Here is a 19,670-nt window from a genome sequence, read left to right on the forward strand (position 1 = left end):
TTTTTTTCTCTCTCTCTGCATCTCACTCGCTGTCTCCTGTCTGTGACTCTCCACTCACGCAAGCGTTTTTCGCGCAGACACTCTCTTTTCCTCCTGATTCTTGCTGAAGTCAGACTGTGACCCCCCGTCTCTTATGCCCGCTGCTGCCCGGCAGCATTTTTTGGACAGCTAAAGTAGACATGATTGTGAAAGGAGAGCCGTCAGGGGCGGGGGGCTGGCTGGCGGTCCCCTCCGTCTCAGATGTGATTAAATATTCCTGCCTCCTCTGCTGGTCTTCCAGGGAGAAGACCACTGTGGAGCAGGAGATCAAGGAAAAAGAGGAAAGCATCAAACAGAAGAGCAGTGAAGTCCAGGTAAGGACCAAATCAGTGTCCTTTTTTTGTGGCGTATGTTTTGCTCAGGGATCTGTATTAATCTGTAAATGCTGAGCTATACCCTTGTCTGCTGATGTCAGTGTATAAATGTAGTCAGTGTGTTTGCATGTCTAGGGGCGTCTTGTTTGTGTTCTTTTTCATTGTCACGCCTGTCGAGTTAGTGCTGTGTGTTGTCTGTATGGTGATGCAGGCAGGTTTCCAAGCTTTTAAGCCTGTTTCCCCCCCTATTCCCTTCCTTCCTCTTCTCAGTTTTCTGACTGTAATGATTGCCAAGGTATTTCTGTTTTTAGCAACCTTCACCAACCACACCACATGTGCTTGCATTTTGATATGCATCTTATAAATCTAATGGTGGCTTATGTATACATGTGCAAACCTGCGTTGTGTTTCTCTGCATGTCCTATTGTTTGACAGCCTTTATCTTTATCTAACATGCGGTCTGTTCCTGGTGGTGTTTTGTTTTATTTTTTGTGATTTTCTTGGGTTTTGCCGCTAGTATGCAATAGGTGGGTTATTTAGTTATTTTTCAGTGGAACACTGTCAAGGCCTGTGCAGGGATCAAGAGAGAGCTTCCTGAGTAATTCTGGCAAGGACAATCGTCAGGACTTACAAAATAAAAAATTGAATTGTTCTCCTTGAATTTACCTTTTCATGTAAATAGCTGTAAATAGAATATTTTGAGTGTTTGTATTTTCTTGGTTTATTACCTTTGTAGTGTACTGGAGTAGTGCTTGGCTTATTAATATAATATTTTGGTGATTGATTATTGACAAAATATTACAGTTTGAGTTTTTTTTTTTTTAGTAGAGCTTAATTGATTATTCATTAATTAGATGTCTACACATCCCTTAAATTAATACAAAATAATATAGTTATATGTGTTTGTGCGTGTATATGGAAGAAAGCACACTTTGAAAAGGAAACCTACCCATTTGCCCGAAGAGAAAAGTATATGATCAATTCCTTTCTGCTAGTGCAAATGCTAAAATGTTACATAAACTGCAGATGACACAGAGAAGCGGGGAAAGATTAATGCTTGGAATAACAAAAAGAGATGCATCCGAGAATAAACACGAAAAATGTGACGACATTGAAAGAGTGAATGTTATATTGGCAATGGGACAGACACATTGCAAGAAGAAATGCACAAAGATGGAACAAAGGAAGCTATTGAACGTATCCCAATAAATTAGAAAATACCTAGAAGACAACAGAAAAGGTGGAAAAAAGCTAAAGATATAGTGTAAACATCTTGGGGAAGCCTTCGTCAAGCAGTCAAGATACACTGATGATGATGTTAGGGTTAGGTAGACTTAGAGCCTAAACATCCGCATTTAATCACAGTCTCACTTATTATTGTTATTGGAGTTGAACTGTTATATTAGAGTGTCATTGTGATGACTGTTCTGAGTCAGACTAAGTTCTCTGAAGCAAAGGCCTAGACAGACTAGTTAAAATTCCAGTCAATACCTTAATTATTAATCAAAAATACCCATTCTGGCTCTGGTTCCCCACCTTGAAATGCAGTAATGGCTGATTTGAACATTTATTACGGGACCAAGTCTCACTGATTCATTAGCATAAGCTATCGAATTACTATAGCTCTCTCTGGGGGCCAGCTGTCACTGCAGGAGTATTGATGATGCAGAACAACAGCATGGGTTTACACTATTTGATATTGGTTGAACTGGGATGAACAGCAAACAGATCATCCAAAGGAATTCACAGGAACAGCTTGTTATATTACCTTTTTCCCCCATGAAATTTCCTGTTCCCCACCTCTGCATATGTTTCTGTGCAGTTGAGACCACACAACGTGCCTTGCTGTCGGTCTCGTCTGTTTGATCAATGTTTTTGGTAGCAGAATAGCAGTCTAGGTTTAGAGCAGGCTTTGAAAGCTCTCACTTCATTGTTCACAAACTCAAAAAAAGACAACAATCCTAAACTATCGCTGCTGTTAGAGGAAGCAAAGACTCTCACTCGTTTTCTTTCCATCCTTACAGGGTGTCAGACAGTAGTCAATTTTGGGTTCCTCAAGCCCTTTAGGGATATTTGTATGGTAATATGGTATGGTAATAATTCGGTTAACAAATCCTCTGGGAAAGAAGCTCCTTAAAGTCCAATTTCTTTTTTGGAAGAAATGCTAAAATTGTCCTTTCCTGCTTTCCTTCTGAACTTGTTAAAATATCCTAAGTACTGGTTGTTTGTGATATTGATAACATTTACATACCACACATGCAATTCATTATATTGGCTTTCTTTAAAAATAGCTCTGCATATACCAGAGAGTTTAATTCCAACGGCGAAGATGCTGTTTGAGAAAAATTCTGTATCTGAAAAACAACAATGACCCTCAAACTCCAAGAGAATGTTATTTATTTATGTCATTATTACAATTTCAGTCTAATTTGCATGTGTATTGTAACACAAGGAAGTGTTACCTTTTGGTTTAGTTTTTCAAACAATGGGGGTCGTATTAGATATGGACCTTGCAGGAAACACTGGACAGAAAACACTATAACAAACAAAACCCTAGCTCCTTGTTGAGCTTACCTAAAATGGATAGGAGATCCTGCTCAAAACCTAAACTGCTAATCAAAACACAGACAAAAGACAAACAGCATCCGATCTAAATCATAATACAAAGAATAGTCACAGTTCACAGCAGAGTTCATTTTACCGGAGTCGGATTCTTGCACAATTGGGGTCAAATTCACAGTCAGGTGGTTACTAAAGTGTGGGTTCGTAAGTCAGAGAACTCCTTTTGTTTGTTTCTCTCTCCTTTGCCCTCCTTGTCCTTTCTCCAGCGGATACTGACATGCTCTCATAGGTTTGCGTGGAGGTTTATATGATGATAATGATAATAATCATCATCATCATCATCATATTTATTATTTATCATAAACTTTATTTATATAGCACTTATACATGATTGCCAATAGAAACTGAAAAGGTTCTAGTTGACAGATTAGATGAGAACCAATTCAGTGCCGTCCCAGAGATCCCCACCCAGTGTCTATCAAGTAGGATGGAATGATCTTTTGTATCGAATGCTGCACTTAAATCAAGCAACACCAGAACAGAGCAATCTCCAGTGTCCGCACTCATCAGAAGGTCATTTGTAACACTAACAAGGACAGTTTCTTTATTATGATGTGTATTATGATGTTGTCGAAAACCTGACAGATTTTTTTCAAAAATGTTATTGTTTTCTATTACTGACAGGAGTTGTTTTTTCTATGATTTTATAGATGAAGGGGAGCTTTGAGTTGTTTAAGACTGTGGAATCCAATAATCCACACTACGAGCGATAGAGCCAGGTGTGGAAAGGACTTTTGTGTCTATTTTATTCTTTCTGCTTTACATGATTGGAGACAGCGTAATAAATACACATTTCTGTTAAGAGATATTAGGAAGTGCTAAACGTGTATAGACAGCATTATATTCAGACAAGTATTACATTACCGTGAGATAACGTCTCCATGTGCAACAATAAAAATAAATATTTGCTATGTATTATTATTGTAATCATCATCAAGATATGTGCTAGTAGATATGTATTTTAAATGGCACAACTTGACTACCTTTACTTATTACTCTTACTTCAGATTTGTAACTGCAAACGACACTTTTTGCCGTATTATTTTTAATTTAATTAGCAGACGTCCTTAACCAGGGCAAGTTACAGTTGAAACAAAATACACATGATCCGATTACTATCCTTCAGTTTATTTTTAACTAGTCACGCCACTGCACCGGGTCCTGTGAAATCCAAGTTTTTAATACACTCAGATATGAACTGTAAGCAGTCATTGTTTCTGTACGTGGATTTCACTCCATGCTGCTTTAGTAAAACTAATTTATTCGTGATCCCACACGCACTTGAGATTATATCTTCCGACACAATGTATCTGATCTCTTCCCTGTCTGTCTGCAAGTCCAGAGCACATCTCCGCTTCCGAAAGAAAAGTATTTGCTTAGTGGGTGGGACGGACGTTTAAGCGACCTGGGCCGGACGTGTTTACAGACGCGTCCACCAGTGGAAACGGGGCATAGCTGTTTTAAAGTAATCAGGGACACATCCAGTGCAAAGAGAGCTTTTCATTACTACATGTAAGTCAGGGCCAATGGATTCAATAACTTCTTTTAGGCGACTGGAGGAGGGTTTCATATGATGCACAGTGTCTTGCATATAAATTGCCATAAAGTAATTTTGTAGACTTAGAATAGGGGGGAGTAAATCAATATAATGTACAGAGAGATCTTAGATCTGATGCTATCAATCTTATCCACAAAAAGAGCTAAAAACCTCTCACATTTGTCTCAGGATGACACAGAGACGCTGCTGGATGAGGGGTTCACAAGGCTGTCAGTTGTGTTAAATAAAACTCTAGAGTTGTGCTGATTAGCAGCAATTAAGTCAGAAAAATACCTATCTCTTGCATCTTTAACTGCCTTATTGTAGGACGTTAATAAGTCCTTCATATGTTTATAATGAACCCTTAGATTGTTGGCCTTCCAAGCCTGTTCAGTCTTTCTGCATTTCCTTTTAAGAGCACGAATGTCTTTGGTGCTCAACATGGACCTGATTTTAACCCTCAGAGGACTACAGGGTTCACACTTATTAGGCCAGCCCTGAGCCGCCTCAAATGTAGTCCTACTTTTTTTTTTAGAGACCACGTTCACATGTGTGGTTTTAGGAGGCCTAAGTGCGTTCACATATGCGGGCGAAAAGGAGGCCTAAACTAAATGCATGCCGGGAATTAAACAAATCTGCTCAAACAAACCAGTTGCGCATGACATTAGGTCTGCTTACAGGTGTATGCGATGTATTTATAATCACAACTTATTAATATTGATATATACACTCACCTAAAGGATTATTAGGAACACCATACTAATACTGTGTTTGACCCCCTTTCGCCTTCAGAACTGCCTTAATTCTACGTGGCATTGATTCAACAAGGTGCTGAAAGCATTCTTTAGAAATGTTGGCCCATATTGATAGGATAGCATCTTGCAGTTGATGGAGATTTGTGGGATGCACATCCAGGGCACGAAGCTCCCGTTCCACCACATCCCAAAGATGCTCTATTGGGTTGAGATCTGGTGACTGTGGGGGCCAGTTTAGTACAGTGAACTCATTGTCATGTTCAAGAAACCAATTTGAAATGATTCGACCTTTGTGACATGGTGCATTATCCTGCTGGAAGTAGCCATCAGAGGATGGGTACATGGTGGTCATAAAGGGATGGACATGGTCAGAAACAATGCTCAGGTAGGCCGTGGCATTTAAACGATGCCCAATTGGCACTAAGGGGCCAATGCCAATGTGTGCCAAGAAAACATCCCCCACACCATTACACCACCACCAGCAGCCTGCACAGTGGTAACAAGGCATGATGGATCCATGTTCTCATTCTGTTTACGCCAAATTCTGACTACTATCTGAATGTCTCAACAGAAATGTGTGGGGGATGTTTTCTCAGTATAATCGCATTTCGGATTGGATAGTAAATGGCTGGTCTCGTTTTAAAATGCATTGATTTGAATGGAAACCTGCTTCGGTGAAATTTATATCGTTTAAATGCAAAATTCGGATAAGTGAATAAAGTTACCTGGTCCCGTTCACAATTTCACAATGCGTTTTGTACCTGAAAATTGCATACTGTTAAATTTCAGACTTCAGTCATATTTAGAAAAAACAATAGCAAGTTTACCAGCTACACACACTTTTATTTTCATTGACCGAGTAGTTATGTTTACATTATAACTCATTACTTAGCCTATACTTTTTTTATATATACATAAAGATGCAGCCTACAGGTATGTTGCCTTATGAGGCCGCCCTGTATATAGTTTGTTCATTATTGCATTGTGTTGCAGTGGTACATGCGTCTGGCCTGTACCCTGCTACTTGTACATGTGTAAACAGCAGGACTGTGGCTCTGTTCTAGCTAGTGTAGACTGGAGCTCACTGCTGCTGCCTCACTGTGTATATTAGAGGTCAACCGATAGTGGATTTTCAAAACCGAAACCGATAAAAAATAATTAGGTTCAGGGGAAAAGCCGATTTACGATTAATTTGCTGATTTATTTTATTTTCTAATCAATATATTGTGTAACCTGCATAGCACTCGATGTAAAATTGCAACAGTTTGAACTTTATTATAAAAACAAATTTGAACTAAAAAATGTATTAAATATAATAAATAACATAAATCAAATAGATCAATTCAAAATAAATGACAAAATAATAACAGTCCAAATTCTGGAAAATTGTGAAAATTGGATAAAAAATGTTTGAAGAATTAATTTATTGGAAAATGTTAAATAATTACAGCATTAATTCAACAATACCCTTTTTAGATTATTGATGAAAATAAACTACAAATAATTAATGAAATTCCAGTAATAACACACTTTGAGTTTGTTACTTATTTTTCAGATATAACAGCTAGCTGTAGAATGTGTAGATGTGCAAATAAAGCTGCGGTGCTGAGAGGCTCAGGGCAGAGCTGCCTGTGACCCTCACTCTCACAGGCTCAGTCATAGTGGCTCTGCTAATACAGAGACTCAAGACAGTATTTCACACTTTCCATTTGTAGATTTTTTTTTTTTGTAGAACCGCTTTAATTCTCAAAGAAACGGATGTAGATGTAAACAAAATAAACACATGACAGCACCATGCATTGTATTACTTTTATTTATAGATTTTCGTGTCATATTTACAAGTAATGTAGGTGGCTGCTGTTGTTTTACACAAATAAAAACAATTCAAAACAAATAATAATAAATAAAAGGTTCATAAACAGAAATACAAATCTACAAATAAAAGAAAATGCCGATTTAAATGCCCACGCAGCTACAAGTGCAGCAGTTGTAATTATTCACTACTAAACTACTTATGGGACATAATAAATTATACTTATTATACTTCCCAATCATATAAATTGTATAATCTTCTTGGAAACAAAGTTTTTTCCATCGGTAGGAAAAAAATAGTCCAGTGGGGAAATGTTGCTGTCTGAAAGCTGTCTATAACCTCCAGTCAGTGATGGTTTTAATTTAACCACTAGAGACTGTGATTGTCCCCTATAACCCAGGATATTAATGTGTACGACCCCATAAAACTGTTGGCCAGTATCGGCATTCATTTCTGTTAATTGACTATAGTTTAAAAATGCTGTTATCGGCAACGATTAATCGGCCTACCAATAAATCGGTGGACCTTTAGTGTATATAGTTCCTTGTTCAGCAGGTCTGTGGCCCACTCTGGCTGTGTGCCATAGAGTTCTCTGCTCTGTACTGTTCAATTGAGCAGGATGCTCCTGTGCTGCACGGAGACGGCTTGAATGTTCCTGCTGCTGTTGACTAGCCGATTTATGTTGTGTTTCAGTGAGTTTGTGGCCCCGCTCCTGTTGGATCAGGGGTCCACTGCCTTGATAATGCAGGGAGGTCGCACAAGTTGCTTGATTGCGCTCACCAAATATTGTGCAAGTAGATTACGGCCTTGCTATTGTGTAATCGAAGGGTGTAAGAGTTGACCTCTGTAGCCCCGCTTTGTATATGCTGGTTGTAGACAGTTCCCGGTAAGAGCATGACTGCGGTCCTCGCTCCTCGCTCCTGGGCGGCTCAGGTTGGCCCAATTGTCTTGATCCTGCAGTACTGCTACTATTTTTCCACTTCCACTTTCCACTTTCTCTCAGCATATTCACAAGCGGTTTCACTATCTTTCTGTGTTAAACCTGTTATTAAAGACCAATCTGTTCACACATCTCCTGTCCCAGCAGTAACTCCGGATTTCAATGTGTCTATTTGCTGTTTGTCCGTCTGCCCAGCCATCAAATAAGTGCCATTACGCACATTTTCTGGCATATTACTTAATACTTAATACAGGGTCTACTTTGGTTAGGACTATAGCCCATTGATCTCAGCTCGTTAATCTATGACTAGTTGTCAATGCATCCAATTTAATCCAAAAATCAGTTGTACTTTTTATTTTCTTTATTGGTGGGAGCTTCTCCCCTATACGAACTAGAGATTTAATAGACTATAATTTACAGCAAATCCAGCTCAATCCAGGAGTGGAGTGGAAAAAATTAACCTTGAGGTGGAGGCAGGGTGACATGATAAATCTGGAACAATTAATAAGATAAAGAATATAAGGTAAAAGATAATTAAAGTAATTCCAATGAAGGGGTAAATACAAACAAATGATTGGAGCAGGAAGTTTCTCTGTAGCTGCTGCTTGTGCTCCTTTGTGTCATACTTTCAGATGATTTATCAGGTTGAAATAGTTTCCCAAGCTTCCTCCTCTTGATACTTCAGTGGAACACTTTACAAATGGACATTCTGCTGTCCTGATCCGACACTGAAATAGGTCCACATGAGACTTCCATTTGTCTTTAATTCTAAGATGGCTGAGTAGATCTTGACTAGCACGCCTAACAGCCCAGTTTATTGAATAATTTTACGTTGTTTTGTACTGTAGTCATTATTCATCGATCATTTCTGCTCATGGATACCCCAGAGAAAAGATTGGCAGTGGAAATGACCCCAGCACACCCTCCCCTTCGACAAAAAGTAAAAGAGTTAAAAAGCAATAAAACCGCTTGTCTTGTCTTCGGGTAAGCTGTCCTTCTCGAGCATGGGGCCGCAGGGAGGAGATTTGCCTTTTTGGCCCGACTCTCAGGTGGAGAAATTGAAGGTTTTTTTTCGCCAATAAAAGGGTACAGTCTGAACTTTGTTAATGTTAAAGCTATACGTAAACATGTAATGACAAGACTATATTTCGTTCAAGTCTGCAGCAGGGTCAAAGGGATGCATCTGCGATGTCTTCTTCGTTACTGTCTTATGGCAAGCGATATCCTGCAGGCCGCACCGAGGCAAAATAGAGAGAGCATCAAAGACACAAATGCTGACGTTTCACGGCTTCAGGATCGTTTGGCGGAATTGGAGGATCGTAATCGCCGCTCTAATTTAAGAGCTTCCGAAGGAGAGCAGGGTGAAGATCCAATTTATTTTCTTCAGTGCAATCTGCCATGTTGGTTTTCCTCCCCACCTTCCATAAAAGTTATTGAGATTGAGAGGCCAAATCAGATTTACAGTGGAAAGAGTACTCAAGGAAACAAACCACGCATGCTGATTTGTTTCCTTGTGTACTCTTTCCACTTCTAATTTCACTGCAGAGTGCAGGAGAGCCTGTGCACCGATCCAATCGTCCCTTAAACAGATGGGCATTCAGAGCTTAAAATAGTACACAACGGCCAACCTACGGTGTACAACTCTCCCCGAGATGCACAGGAGTTTATTCAGGGATTGAAGCAGAATGCCTAATTTGCTATACTTGTCTGTGAACTTGCTCTGCAGTTCGTCAGTTCTGTGCATAAGGGCTGGTCTTCCGCATATTTGTACTTCAGTCTGAGGATAGTGCTCCCCTACTGGATATTTTTGATGCCCTGGATAACTGAACTTCTATGGACTTTTAATGGGTCATTTGTTTGTTTTAAGTGCGAGGGGGGAACAAACGAATACCTGTAGGTACATTCATACTTTTCGCTGGGATTTAAAAGCATTTTATATGTAATGTTATTTTAACTTAAATTATTACCTTTTTGGATGGCTTCATTATGGGCTTATGAATGCGTGTTGTTCCATCTTAGCTCCAAAGACAAAGAAGTACTGTTATTTTTGGTTTGCTGGTCATGCAGTGTGTTATGGTTCTTCGGCCCTGGCTGTCTGGTGTCTTAGAAAAGTTTGTAGTTTTGTAATTTTCTTGGTTATTTGTTGTTTTATATATTAAACCATTATTAAATTGTGGGACACCGACAAGCAAAGTCCGACACACGCTTATACAATCAATGCAAAGTTTATTATTATTTATTTCTTAGCAGAAGCCCTTATCCAGGGTGACTAACAAAACATAAGAGCATTACAAAAAGTGCAATGCAGTCTAGATTTACAGATAAAAAGATCGAGTAGGACATTCCCCTTCAAACCTGGAATAACTCTGGTTGCTCGCCTCTGAACTGCCTCTACAGCGATATCTTTCTTGAAGTGTGGATCCCAGAACTAGTCTTTCTCATGCGTTACTTCATCTAGTTCTATTCCTCCCATGTAATTATAGTGGACATTTTTGTTACCTGCATGTAATACCTTGCACTTGTCCACATTGAATTTCATCTGCCAGGTGTTGGCCCAGAACTGAATATTATCTAAGTCCCTTTGAATAGCCTGTGCTGCCGAGATTGTATCTGCTGGGCCGACTATTTTAATATCGTATATGGAATTGTTGGTCCCAAACTTAAAATAAGGTCCTTTAATAAGAATGATAGCGAAGGACCATGTGGTTAATGTATTTTTCCTGGCTTATACTGCTGTCGACCTCTCCATAAGTTAAATATTCAGGAGAAAATGTATGACACAGGTTTACAATACTCTTCAGCTCACCACACCTTCTCACATATTGATTGTTTTGGTAGATAATAAACTATTAAGGTGCCTAACTTCCCCAGTCTACCTGTTGAGTCTCCCCTTGATTCTCTCCTAAAACTTAATCCTAAATGTAGGGGAATGATATCTAAAATGTACAATTCAATTTCCTCTTTTCACCTCCTTCAATAACCTTTATAAAGACTGCATTCCTCTTCTATCTGTGCAGGTCACTCTCTGATCCAATTCAAAACCCTTCACCCTTCAAAACTATCCTTATAATCGACCCTTATAGGTGTAAGAAGGCCCCAGCCACCTTGATCCATAGGTTTTGGGCCTGTCCCAGGCTTTCCAAATTCTGGAAATTTGAGACCTTTTCTGAAATGTTTACTTTGCCTGTTGACTGCACACCACTTATTGCAATATTTGGTGTTACACTTGATGGGCTACCTTTGTCCAAACTCTAGTCCAGCACCCTAGCATTTGCATCTCTTTTAGCCCACCGCCTCATCTTGATAAGTTGGAAGCAAGCTGCCCCACCTTGTCATGTCCAGTGGATTAGAGACCGTATGTAATTTCTTAAACTGGAAAAAATCATTTTCACCCTTAAGGGGTCAAGCACTGCATTTAACACTGCATGGCTTTACAATTTACAATTTACAACCCTCACTAAACTTTTCTTACGCTTGACTGTTTCTTTGTGGTAGTCTGAGACTTTACTGTTTTTACTTACTTGCTTATTTTTCTGTATTTAATTTTTTTTCTCATCCATTGGTTTCAGGGTATTGGGTGTTATTATTTGTTGCCCAAAGCATAACCCATAAAAATAATTTAAATTAAAAAGACACAATCTGATATACTGTTTAGAACTGCATCTCTAGATTCAAAGATTAGTCTTCAGATTTTATCATATTGGGTTAATTCACTGCATTTTGGTAATATAATTTCCTACAAAATACATTATAATAGATTGCATAAGATATATAAACCAACAGTTAGATCAGCAATGTTATTTGCCAGTGGTTGATGTTGACTGCTGTTTTACTGGTGTCTGATTTGGGCTAAAATCCAGCCAGAAGCCTACATCAGAGGTTCCCATTGTGGTCAGGCACTTGTAGACTGTCATAACCCAAAGTTTGGGAACCCCTGGCCTACATCATCTTGATTTCCAGATATCAGAGTCTTTTTTTAATGTATAGGTCCTTACTTTGATATCTCAAGCGCAAAACGCTAGAGCTAATTCCACTGGAAGTAACCTTGAGAGATTTTGATTGAATACAGAATTCAGTGCAATCCCCATTTTTGCACTGTTTCTTAGTTGTTGAAGAGTTAATAACTTTATATAGTTTATATAATGAATTAATATAAAGTGTTTGAAAAACTATGTCGCATGAGGACTAGTCTTGATGAACACTACTATACAATTTAGTGGTTTCATTTTTATTTGTGGTTTCTTGTGTGTGTCTTCATGACCTGGTCTCTGCATCAAGGAGTTATGGATGCAGCAGTATCCTGATACCTGTCACAATTGGCTGTTTCTGAAGTGCATCCATGTCCCTCTTCCCCAGGACTTGCAGGATGAGGTGCAGCGGGAGAGCGAAGAGTTGCAGAGGCTGCAGACACAGCGGCAAGAGATCCAGGAGGTGCTGGGCAGCCTGGAGCAACAAAAGACAGCACTGGAGGAGCAGCTAGGGAGCATCCGCCAGCAGTGCAGCCAAGAGAGTGAACTGGTGAGTAGTTGCACACTACATTATTGTTAATAAACTTTGCTAATGTCTTTATCCAAGATGATTTATACAAGAAATAGTGTTGCAATATTGCGATTTAAAGCAATTACTCTCCCAATCAGTAACATTCCTCAGCTGTTCGGAGGTGTGATGTTGAATTGATCGTCAGAATGACTTGTTTGTTGCACAGACATACAGCAACCAGATTCATTTTAGCAAAATTGTAGGGATTTTATTTATTTCAATTTAGAAGCTACTTTCAAATCCCGTTCTGTCTCAATGTCCCGGGATTGTGGGGAATTCTGTACAAAATAGCAAGTCTCTGGTTTCCTCACTGTAAGTGTACGTTTTTTAAGGCCGCAATAATGCCGAGACGCGTGTTATGTACCTGGATGCAACCATATATTATACACCTATTTACCATGGTATCTCTCGCCTGGGTGCGTTATTATTCATTTTGGTAACGGGTTTTCATTAGCGCTAATGCAGCAAAACAGCTTTAGAGACGGTGAGCTTTTCCTGTTGTGATGTCACAAATAAATTAGCCACAGATTCGAGTGAGCTGGACTTTTCACAGAGGTGTCACTTTTATACACTTAGCATTCAAACTTACACATTAAAAACTACATATTAAACATTTAAAGCATGGTAATTCTGCTTCATTTTTTTTTTTTTTTTTTTTTTTTTTTTAAACTTTCTCCCAAAAATTGGAGTGACGAAAGGGGGAAAGCCAGTGGGGTGGCCAAGCTTCATTGCGAGGAAACATGGAATTGCACCTGGTGGTTATGTGTTATACTTTGGTAAATTGTATTGGAAAGTTTTTATCCAGCCTAATTGTGAGAAAACTGTTAGATTACATCTCTTGAATTGGATTAAATTAAGTGTTGTAAAAGTTTGAATTATGTAGCAAAATGTGTGGATTATTTAATCAATCTATCTGCCCCACACTCCCCCAGCCACACTCTTTACTTAGTGGATTCATAGACATAATCAACTGGAAGATCAAAGGAGGACATTATCGAAATGTTTTAATGCAACTTAGTGTATATTGTCCACTTATGACCTACTTTATGGTCTGTTCGTGAAAAGTCGATCAGTCGCACGGTATGGTGGCCATATTGCATAATTCGCTTCACTTCTGGTGGTGACTTCCCCAGATCCATAAGGCCCACTGTGCAGAAGGTTGTTCAAGGCAGGTTGCTGCAATAACAAACATGGCTGCTGCAGGCCGATGGTCACGTCTTGATAATTTCCCACTTTGTATCAGAATGTATTTTTCCGATTGAAATTAAACAAGACGTGCCTCAAATAAATCATGTAATCTTTCAAAATTGTTCATTTCAAATTGCTACGCTATTAAATATGGGCCTTGGGCCAATCAAATTTCAGCATTGCGCTATGCGTTTCTATTCTTAATGGGAAACTGGTTGTTCGGTACATGGGGAGACCTGGTGGTAGCAACCATTTGTAGATAATTTGTGCTAGTTTGTTGTTTGATAGAGAAGTCTAACTCGCATATTAACCTTCAGTCAAGTACCTGATGGTCTAATGACATATATTTGCAATCTGCATCGTCCTCTCCCTGTCTCCTCCTCTTCTTCCTGTTTCTCCTCATTCTCCAATTTTATATTAGTACCTAAAATTCCATCAGCATATCCAAATACTTATACTGTTTAAATGTTTTAATTGTAAGGATTCATGTTCAAAGTAGAGTGTGTGGGTATATTCATTCTATCTCTTTTGCAAAAAGGTTCCAAGGGAAGTCATGAATACTCCTAGGAGAATAGGAGTAATAGTTTGTTTTAGTGAAGATTTTCTGTATAATTTTCTGCTTCATCAAGTAGAAATTTACAGAGCTCATGGCTGATCTGCCCCTCACCTCCCCATCCCTTCCTTTGTCCAGATCAATTCTCTTCAGGTGGAGCATGCTGAGCAGGAGATGAAGATCTCTCAGTTTGAGGAAGACCTGGCCCAGGCACAGGAGGAGCTTCGCAAGTTGCAGCTGGAGACAGCACACATGGAGGAGCAAGTGGAGATCAGCAAAGCCCAGCTTGACCCTCTGGAACAATCCCTGAACGATTCACAGCAAGAAGTCTTCAAGGTGTGTAGCTCAACAGCATGACTTGACCTTCTGGAATAAGGGTGTAAATTTACATTTTTTATAGTTTTTCATGACACTTTTAATAGTACATCTAGTTTTTCCAGTATATTTGTTTTTACAAATATATACAATGACAAACATATTTTAGCAGTTAAAACATACATTTCAGATTCATAATGTTACAAAGTATGACAAGTATTTGGACAGTCAGTATAGTTAATCTGATTTAGATTTTGTTTAAGCAAAAATGTATTAATTCAGAATAACCCACATCTTCTCAGAGGCTTGAGAGAAGTTTTATATGAATCCAGTTAATTGTGTAATTAAACAAGTTAATTGAACTACTTCTATAACACACTATGCTGCTGTTTTAGAACACTGTGAATTTTAAAGCACTTTAAAGCTCTTATTGCGGTCACTTTTACCTGCTTCCAAATTTATTTGATGAAGTTTTGCCAAAAAAGGTTTATGAAAGAAAATGCTGCAGTATTTTTCAATTAAAAATAAATAAATTGTATGAATGTAAATATTGCATATCTTTCAAAAAGTTACATTTATTTTTAGATATACAATATTCTGATTTATTCATAAGCTGCCAATTCTGCCAAAATGGAGATGAGTCCGTGTTACGCTTAAGTTCAGAAACTTCAGAACATTTTTAAAAATAAATATTTTCTATTTTTATGTTTTTTAGAAATTGAAAATGGGTATTTCAGTGCCACCAGATCAATAATATCAATTGTGTGGATCATACATACATTAATATATTTTATATTGGGATACATTACAGCCATAAATGCTTTATTCTTTACAATGACCATATATGTACACACAAACTAAAAGAAACACACAGTCAATAATAACCTTTTGCAGCTAGCTAAAGAAAATACATTGAAAAGTTTAAAGCTGCTGCTGTTTCAATAAAGATATGTGCATCTTAGCTGCAAGTCTGATAATATTGCGTCTTTTTTGGACGGTTTTCTAAAATTGGGACTTGGGGGAAAAAAATCTAAGGTTCTGTTTAGTGAGTGAGGGAAGCTGTTTTATGTGGTTTTGTATTTCTCTGGTCAGGTACTACCACACAGTAATACTTTAATAAATACTAGGCCTTTGTATTACAGTATAACAATGCTGAATGGGAATGGTAAAAAAAAATATTGTATATTTAAAGAAACACTAATTATAATCCGCAAACTAAATGATAATTGCTACAGCAAACGGATGTTTTGCTCGCAAATGATACTGTAAACTGCTCACACTGCCCTTGTAAGAAAAGCATTGCTTGCAAATGAAAAGTGAAAACCTTTCCTTTGTCTTCAATGTTTCCTTCCAAGTCGAATTTGAATCCAAAGCTATACCGTAGTTCTCCCTTTAGCGGCTTGTAACCCTCCATTTTGTGCACAGATACTGTACTGTAGCTCTTATGCTGTGATATATTGCGTGATTTTCCTTAATTTAACTCTAGAAGCGCTGAGCTGGTCAGTTTCACCGATTTTAATTTAAATTATTCTGTGTTCCTGAATACACTGTGCATACCCATTCGTGACTTTTCCTAAATATATGTATTAAATATGCCTACGGCGTTAGAGTTGCAAAAATAAAGAAGTTCTAAACACGTTTACCTAGAAGAGACAAAATCACTTTTAACCGGTAATTTTAATACATTATAAATAAATCCTGCATGCCATTTACAATACAGTCAGTCTCACACTCAAGTCACAATCTCTACCTCATCTGTCAACAGTCTAGCTAGCATGTGCTTGAAAAACACATGTATTCTATAGCATTACAAGTGTCTTACAACTGTAGTCAGATTGAGTGGACATTGAGAGTGATTACACCACAAATATTCACTTGTTTCATTTATTTGTTTTGACTGTGCGGTGTATGCTTTTAGGAAAAAAAGTACTTTGGTGTTATTTATACCTATAATTTGTATGTTTTATGTTCATATTTACATTTAAGTACATAGTAGATATAGCTCTGATAACACCGCAGGTTCATAGGCACCAAAGCCAGCCAATTTAGCACAATGTTTTCAAAGGCCATTTTTCCATTGAACACCCTTTCAGAGAATTCCAATAATTAAGGTTATGATGGGACATTGTACAAGTACAGCATGAGGGTTAAGCGCACAGTCAATTTTTGTGGTGTCAAAAACAAATTAAACGAATAAGAAGCTAGAAAGCTGACCATTAGAGGAATCGATACAAAGTATGTTTAATGTAATCTATAAAAGACTTGTTGGGAAAATAACTAAAAACTAAAAAGATTTAGTGTAGTGATTTATTGTAAGCATAATGTAAAGACAAGCCCTGGAAGAAGACACAGACTGCACTGCTGTTCTGATTTTGTTTTCAGTACTCTGACAGGTGAAGGGAAATGCAGCAATTCATTTCCTTTTCCACAGATGCCAGTAAAAACTAATTTAAACATGTCCGATAAATTTAGAAGTTGAATAATGACTAACTTAATAAAACCCATCCTTCAGTGACATAAACCAAGGAAGGGCGTGGGTGACATGATTAGTGAGCTTTTCTCTTTTGTCTTGTAATCTTGCTTATTCAGAAGTGATTCATCCTTCTCGCCTTGATATCTTTTACATGCATCTATGAATCAGAAATATCAAGTGTTTTTGGTACTGTCATTTAAGACTGTAGGTTGTTGTAAGTAAAACATTTCCATCTTTACATTCTTTTTGTTTTGTTCTGGATATAGGATCCAGAACAGCTAGGGTGGTGATCACAGGATTTTCTCTTCATAAATTGACAGTTTGATTAGTTCAGGTATGAAAACTTAATGTAGTGTTGATGACCACAAAGTGTCAACAAATTAACTTTTGCAAATTGGGAGTTTAGTATTGAATTACGTATTGGAATGGAATAAATTGAACACAGACCGTTCAAGGAAATACAATAGATTTTGTTTAAACCAACAATTAAAATTGTAATCTGAGAGGAGAAAAGTATATATCCCTAATATACTTTGAAGTTTTAATGACTATAATTTAAGATTATTCTTTATTAATATTATTTTTCTGAAATATATATTTACTTACATTTTCTTTCGCCCTAGGTAGTCCATTTTAACCAATGACAACATTTCTGAGTTTAACGGTGAACACTTTGGTGTCTGTAGAGACCAATCCGAGATCCACAAACTTTATTGCAAGTGGGGCATGTGTAGTCACTGGACGTGGTTATGTGTCTCCTGAGCCAGTTTTGGTGTCTCTTGGAGTTCCTCTCCTCCTCAAGCCTGTGTACACTGTCCTGGCAGAGCTGCTGTGGGGTTAATATTGCACTTCATTGATGTTTTCAGCTGGTCTTTATACCGCTTCTTCTGCTGCCAACCAAGATGTAGCTAGCTGTACATGATCTTCCATGGCAAGGGCTCCCAAGACAGTGCAGTTGGTCTTGAGTGACTTCATTACTCTTGCAGTTGATCCTAGCAAATATTTCAGTTTGGGGCACACGGTCACGCCAGTTGATTCCTAAGATGCGCTGTAGTAATCTTACATGGAATTGTTCGAGCTGCTTGATGTGATGACTGACCCAGGCATCACAGCTGTAGAGAAGTGTAGTGATGCAGACGGCTTGATAGACAGCAACTTTAGTGCAAAGGTGGAGATCCTTGTTTAGGAAGACCCCACACCTGAGTTTTCTGAAGGCAGCTAAAGCTTGCTTGATCCTGTTTTTAATTTTTTGGTTTATATTGCAGTCCTGTAAGAGAATACTGCCCCAGTATTTGAATGATGGGAATAATGCCAGTGGTTTATGTTCAATGGTGAAGAGAGTCATAGAGAGTAGAGGGCTGGACCTCCAGTGGCAGACCACCTCTGTTTTGGTTGTGTTAACAGACAGACCCATCCTGCTATAGGGCCACAGCTGGTGCCAGGATGGACTGAAAACCCATGGGCCACAAGAGCACAATCATAAGCAGCTCAAGGACCTGCACAGTCGAAACCTTTGTGGTTGCTTGGAGAGATTTTCGTCAAGCCTAAAATCCACCACAATGCCTCCACTGCCCTCAAGCTCCTTGTTCAGAATGTAGATGGCACATATGAGGAAGATATTAAAGAGTACAGGTGCCTACACACTCCCCTGCCTCACACCAGTTCATACTCTGTAGGACACATACTCCTGCCTGCCTAAGGCCACCAGAGCCATCATGCCATCATGGAACTGATTCAGAATGTTGATAAATTTGAGTAGGATGCCCCATAGTACCCTGTTCACAGTGATCCTCTGTGATCTTATGTTATTCAGCCTGTGTAACATCACCTTGCCAGGACATTGCCAGCAATAGCCAGAAGGTATATCCCCTGGATGTTGCCACAGATGAGCGGCATCATGTCACTGTTGGGGGACGATCTCCCGGTCCCAGACTTCAGTGATGTATCGGTGGAGCATTCTGATGCAGAAATAAACTAACTGCTGGTTATGTAGGGCTTCAAAATGATCAGCCAGTCTCAACATAATCTGTTTTTGGTTGTTCAAGAGAGTTAGACAATCAACCTTTTTCAAGGGGGTGATGGAGCAGTTTCTATATCTTTAAGCACAACAGTGGTTATAATTTTAAATTAAAATGGCAATTATAGATTAGGGGCCCGATATTCATAGGGTTTGCCCACCACGCATCACCAGAGCTGTAGTACTTGATCGGATTTGAATGCTCTCGGTCTCGTCTCGGACCCGACCCTGTCTGGACTCAGTCTTGGTATCGGACTCACGATCTGAGGACTCAATATGTGACTCGCAGAGCAGGAGTCAATATTTCACGCAATTTCATTTCCTGTACCTGCAAGTTATACAAAGCATCTCTATCTGTGATTTAACACAATATGTACAACTAATAGAAAAGCAGGTTATTACAATAAAGAACAATAATACAGTTAATTAAATAATACTTATAATACATCCAGTGCTTCCAACTTCCTGCTACGTAGCTTGCGTAGAGAACTGCTATTCTGTGTTACTAGTCTTTCTGTTAGAATGACGCTGTATAATATAGACAGACACTGTGTTAGGAAAACTC

At 38.5% G+C, this 19,670-nt stretch overlaps 1 protein-coding gene across 3 annotated transcripts in view; it reads left to right on the forward strand.

Moving 5' to 3' along the window:
* eps15 (epidermal growth factor receptor pathway substrate 15) overlaps nucleotides 1-19,670 on the forward strand; it is a 122,698-nt gene that overhangs the window by 69,334 nt on the left and 33,694 nt on the right. For all 3 annotated transcript variants that reach the window (XM_066692116.1, XM_066692117.1, XM_066692118.1), the window contains 3 exons: nucleotides 281-353; nucleotides 12,377-12,538; nucleotides 14,439-14,636. In XM_066692116.1, the coding sequence (XP_066548213.1) occupies nucleotides 281-353; nucleotides 12,377-12,538; nucleotides 14,439-14,636 (433 nt within the window). The remainder of the gene's footprint in view (nucleotides 1-280; nucleotides 354-12,376; nucleotides 12,539-14,438; nucleotides 14,637-19,670) is intronic.

This window comes from Amia ocellicauda, chromosome 19 (assembly GCF_036373705.1).
Source record: "Amia ocellicauda isolate fAmiCal2 chromosome 19, fAmiCal2.hap1, whole genome shotgun sequence".
In the NCBI taxonomy this organism is placed as follows: domain Eukaryota; kingdom Metazoa; phylum Chordata; class Actinopteri; order Amiiformes; family Amiidae; genus Amia; species Amia ocellicauda.